At 52.0% G+C, this 5,190-nt stretch overlaps 1 protein-coding gene across 1 annotated transcript in view; it reads right to left on the reverse strand.

Annotated features, from left to right (window-relative positions):
- The window catches only part of OTOP1 (otopetrin 1), a 29,763-nt gene that overhangs the window by 3,066 nt on the left and 21,507 nt on the right, over positions 1–5,190 (reverse strand). The window contains exon 7 of the mRNA XM_021717642.1: positions 5,044–5,177. Coding sequence (XP_021573317.1) covers positions 5,044–5,177 — 134 coding nt within the window. The remainder of the gene's footprint in view (positions 1–5,043; positions 5,178–5,190) is intronic.

The raw sequence follows: 5,190 nt of genomic DNA on the forward strand, positions 1-5,190 counted from the left end.
GCTACTCGGAAGGCTGAGGTGGAAGGATCGCCGGAGCCCAGCAGGTAGAGGCTACGGTGCCCGGGAGCGGCCACTGCACTCCAGTCTGGGCAACAGAGTGAGACTCCGACTCAAAAAAAAAAAAAAAAATGGCCGCCCAAGAGCTGCCTTCCACAACCTCTTTTTCCACTTCTCTGCAAGACACGTGTCACCATAAGGTGTTTTTCTTGCTCAGCTGTTGGTTCTGTCCTGTTGCCTGGTTTTTAAGCCCCATAAGAGGAAGATCAGTGACCTTGGTCACTAGGGCACCCTCATTACTCTCAGCGGTGCCTGGTCCTCTGTAGACACTCAGTGGATACGTTTCAAGCAGGGGAAAGAGGGGCAGCAGGGGAGGGAGGGAAGGAAGGAAGAAAGAAAAGGAGGGAAGAAGGGAAGAAACAGGAGAAGAAAGGGAGGAGGAAAGATGGCAGCTCTTTCCCGAAGCCCAGATCTTTATACCTGCTATTAAGGTATAAAGATGCAAATTCTTGCTGCAAATTCTTGCTACTCATCCCATTGAGAGGTGGGCCTACAACCCCTTTCCTTGAATCTGGATGGACGCTGTCACTGCTTGACCAATGAAATAGGGCAGAAATTGCACCATGCAATTTCCAAGCTCAGGCCTTAGGAGACTGGAAACTTCCACCTCCAGTCTCTCGGAAGGTCAGGTCTAGGGCTCCGAGCCACCACACAGGAAGTCCAACTACCCTAGACCACCATGCTGGAGAGTCCAGTGTGGCTGCTCCGTTCAGGGTCCAGCTGAGCCCAGCCCCCCAGTCACTCCACCCAAGGCACCAGACCTGAGACCCTCCCGCCAAGGCATTCACCAGCTTCATCTGGTGCTGTGAGGAACAGCATGGCCCAGCCAAGCCATGCCACAATTTCTAACCCAGAATGCCATGTGTCACAATGAAAATCATGAGACAAAAACAAAGCCATGGATGTTGCTTTTGTCACACATTTGGGGTAATGCATAACACGGCTATAGAAAAACAAGATATCCACATCCTACTGACTGTCCAGTTGGATGACTCAAAGGCACTTAAAACAGAGCCTGTGTCCTTCCTTCCACACTGACCCCAACCACCGCCCAAGGCTGCCCTTTCTCCAGAGTCCTCAGTCTCCAACACAGCCCCAGCATCTACCCAGGAACTCAAGTCAGAAGCTGGGGGTCACACTCGCCATCTCCCTCCCTCACGGGCTGCAGAGTGGGGAACCCGGAGGGCCTTATGCCAAGGGAAATAAGCCAGTCACAAAAAGACAAGTATGCGGAACCTCACATCGTCAGACTCCTACAGACGGAGAGTAGAATGCTGGTTACGCAGGCCTGGGCAAAGGAGGAATGGGCAGTCTGTGTTTCACGGGGCCAGCTTCCGTGTCGCAAGATGAAGCTGCTCTGGAGATGGAGGCTGGGAGGGGCACAGCAGTGTGAGCGCACTTGACTCTGCGCGCCCGTGCACTAAACCATGGTGAAGAGGGTGGCGTTCATGTTGTGTTTGTACTGCAGTTAAAGAAAGTAAAACAGGCGGGGCACAGTGGCTCATGTCTGTAATCCCAGCACTTTGGAAGACAGAGGTAGGAGCCCGGGAGCTCGAGACCAGCCTAGACAACATAGTGACGCCTCGTCTCTACCAAAAAATTTACCTGGGAGTGATGACTCACACCTGTAGTCTCAGCTATTCAGGAGGTTGAGGCAGGAGAATCGTTTGAGCCCAAGAGCTCAAGGCTGCGGTGAGCAGTGATCATGCCACTGCACTCCATTCTGGGTGACAGAGTGAGACCCTGACTCAAATAAATTAAATTAAATTACGTAAAATAAAATACTCTTGATTTGGATCCTGTCTTCTGGCAGTGTAAACCCTCCCGTGGTTGTCTGTTGCATTCAGGATCAACCACAGAGTGTCAGAGTCGGCTGGGACAATCAAAGGCATCACTGTCCAATGAGGTCCATCCCCTAGTTCAAGCCCCTGCAAAGTGAGCGAGTGCTCAGTTCCTTCTGGGACCGGGCCCTGTGCCCAGCCTTTGCATCCTGATGGACCATCAGAACCACTTGGTCCTAGTATCTTGGGCAGTGCTATTTTTGTTCAAGCTGGTCCAAAAGTGCAAGCCCATTAATTCACCCAGTGGTCAACCAAAGAGCAAAAAGGGGGAAATGGCCTTTCTGAACTGAATCAAAAAACATATGTTAATATCATAAGGTATATACAAAAAGCATGCACTTGAGGGAACTTCTAGAATTAACTCTGACTTTATAGAAATGTGAGTTATTCCACCCCTCTTTAGAATCTATGCCTCACACACACAAAAATGCAGCCCTGCCGTAGTGACTAATATCTACCTAATGTTGTTATACTCTAAATTCCTGGTTCACTGCTGAGTTTCTGGCACACAGCAGGTACTCAACAAACCTCTAGCAGATGAAAGAGGGTCTGCCTGGAGTCAACTCTTCTGGGTCTTCCCACTTCCTTCTAACTGCCCACTGAGCCGGAGGGGCCCAGGTGATTCTAGCCAAGAGTCCAGTGTGCTTGGCAGACACGTGGCCATCTGGCTTCAGAGGGACCCTCCCGATTTTGTGGCCTCAGGCAATATTGAAAGGGGTCAGCCCTGAGCACTGGAATGAGCAGGGGAGCTTAAAAGCCTCTGAGCCGTGGGATAATGAGGGCAGATTTGATCACGCAGAGGCTGGCAGCAGAGAGCTGACATCACCCAGAATGACGAACAGGCCCTCTGTGGACGGTCCACTCCCTCCCGCCGCCAGCCATGGCCACTGCAGAGGCCCACATGGTGCCAAAGCCTGCTTCCCCCTTCCTTCCACCCAACCCTGCCATCCTTCCTCCAGTAGAACACAGTGCTTCCTATTCCTTTCTTTTTTTTTTTTTTTTGAGTTGGAGTCTCACTCTGTCGCCCAGACTGGAATGCAGTGGCCGCTCCCGGCCACCGCAGCCTCGACCTGCTGGGCTCCGGCGATCCTTCCGCCTCAGCCTTCCGAGTAGCTGGAACTACAGGCACACGCTACCACACCCGGCTAATTTTTGATTTATTGTAGAGATGAGGTCTCGCCAAGTTGCCCTGGTGGGTCTTGAACCCTCAGGCTCAAGCCATCCATTCGCCTCGGCCTCCCAAAGGTGCAGGATTACAGGCTGAGCTGCCAAGCCTGACCTTATTCCTTTCTCTTCACTCCATCGCTCCTCCCACAACCGTCCAGGGTCCAGCCTCACCCTTTCCTTCCCCTTGCTGCTGCAGAGGCTTCTGTCCTGGCCTCCCTGCCTCTGGACTCATCGTTCCCCATCCTTGTTGCACTCTGTTGCTGGGGGATCACTCCAAAACACACACGGAGGAGGTCCTCTCTTGCGCCCGGCAAAAAGACCAGACTGGCCAGGCCTCGGAAGCCCTGCTCAAGGCAGGGCCCACCCAGCGGGGCCCTCTTTCCTGTTCCCCACGCTGCTGCTTGGCTTCACAGGTATGGAAGTCATGCTGAACCACTTGGGGCTTCCAAAATGAACCACGGTGTCTTTTGCCTCTGCATCTCTGCACATTGTGTGCCCTCTGCCCACAACGCTTATTCCCTGCCTGACCACCTGGTGAACTTCCAATCACTCCCTGCTGACACAGACAATACTGGGTGAGTGACTGTGCACACCTTCCTCTCCTTGCTACTTTCCATCACAGAGGCTAGAAAGCAAACCGTCCCATTTCCCAGACTCCCTTGCAGCTATGGGTGCCCACATGAGCACTGCCTGGCACCAGCCTTTCCCCCCTGCTTTGTGGCTTGAACACAGATATGGAGCCTGGTACTGCCACAGCCACCTTGTGATGGGGTTTGGCAACCAGCACCACACTACGCATGGTCAAGGAGCAAAACGAGCACTGCCTGGTAGCTTGGCGGCAGGGTTCTGCTATCAGGTCAACACCCAGCAGACACCCTTCGGGATTCTTGTGAGGTAATTTTTTTTTTAGTTGGAGTCTCACTCTGTTGCCCAGACTGGAGTACAGTGACATGCTCATGGCCACCACAGTCTCAACCTACTGGGCTCAGGTGATCCTTCTGCCTCGCCCTTCCAAGTAGGTGGAACCACAGGTACATGCCACCACATCTGGCTAGAGACAAGTTCTCACCAAGTTGCCCAGGCTGGTCTCAAACCCTGCGCTCAGGCAATCCTCTCGCCTCCGCCTCCAAAAGTGCTGGAATTACAGACATGAGCCACCGCACCAGTTTTTGTGAGATAATTAAATATCACTAAGATTGAAAACACTGCTGGCCAAATTTTCTATCACTTGCAGTCAAAAGTACCCCTGATTGATCCTGGGCCTCACCTCAAGCACCCACTACTCATTGAAGTCTCTTCTAGATCTCTGCTCTTATCAAACCTTGGACATTCCCTGTCTTGGCACTTGTCCTACTCATTGTATTATATTTTCCGCTGTGTCCTTCCCAGACTATACTGTGAGCTTTTTGAGTCTTCTCACCCTTAATCTTAGTGCCCAGCTCAGCCCCTGGCACACAGTAAGTAAATTTGTAGCTATAGGTCTACTTTCCGGTCTCATTTTTCTTGTTACCTGTTTGTCTGTTGCTATTTTCTTGGAGGCAGAGTCTCACACAGACGGGAGTGCAGGGGCATGATCATAGATCACTGTAACCTTGAACACTTGGGCTCAAGCAAACCATCCACCGCAGCCCCTTGAGTAGCTGGAAGGAACTACAAGCACAGGCTTTCACATCCAGCTGACATTTTAAAAAAATTTTTAACTTCTTTGTAGAGACAGGTCTTCCTATGTTGCCCTAACTGGTCTCAACCTCCTGGCCTCAAGGAATTCTCCCACCTTGGCCTCCCAAAATGTTGGGATTACAGGTATGAGCCACCATGGCCGGCCTCGCTTTTAAGTCTTATATTTAAAATTGTTTTTATATTTTTGGTTTTTGGTGGGCTTTTTTTTTGACAAACTGCCTCCACTCCTTATCTGAAAAATGCAAGGAAAACAGAGCAACCGGCTTTGAAACAATGGCGACAACTTGACGCGGATTACCGAAATATTGCAGAGGAACAGAAAGGCCGCGATGTTCCTCAAGACGCTCCTCTTGGCGCCGCCCCGCAAGCGACGGGCAGGGCCGGCTGGGCTCGGGGCCTCCACCCGGCGGCTCTCCTCTTCCCGGCCGCAGCCTCCCCGCGCAGA

This window comes from Carlito syrichta, unplaced genomic scaffold (assembly GCF_000164805.1).
Source record: "Carlito syrichta isolate Samal-C Ts95f unplaced genomic scaffold, Tarsius_syrichta-2.0.1 Scaffold309897, whole genome shotgun sequence".
NCBI classification, from domain to species: Eukaryota; Metazoa; Chordata; class Mammalia; order Primates; family Tarsiidae; genus Carlito; species Carlito syrichta.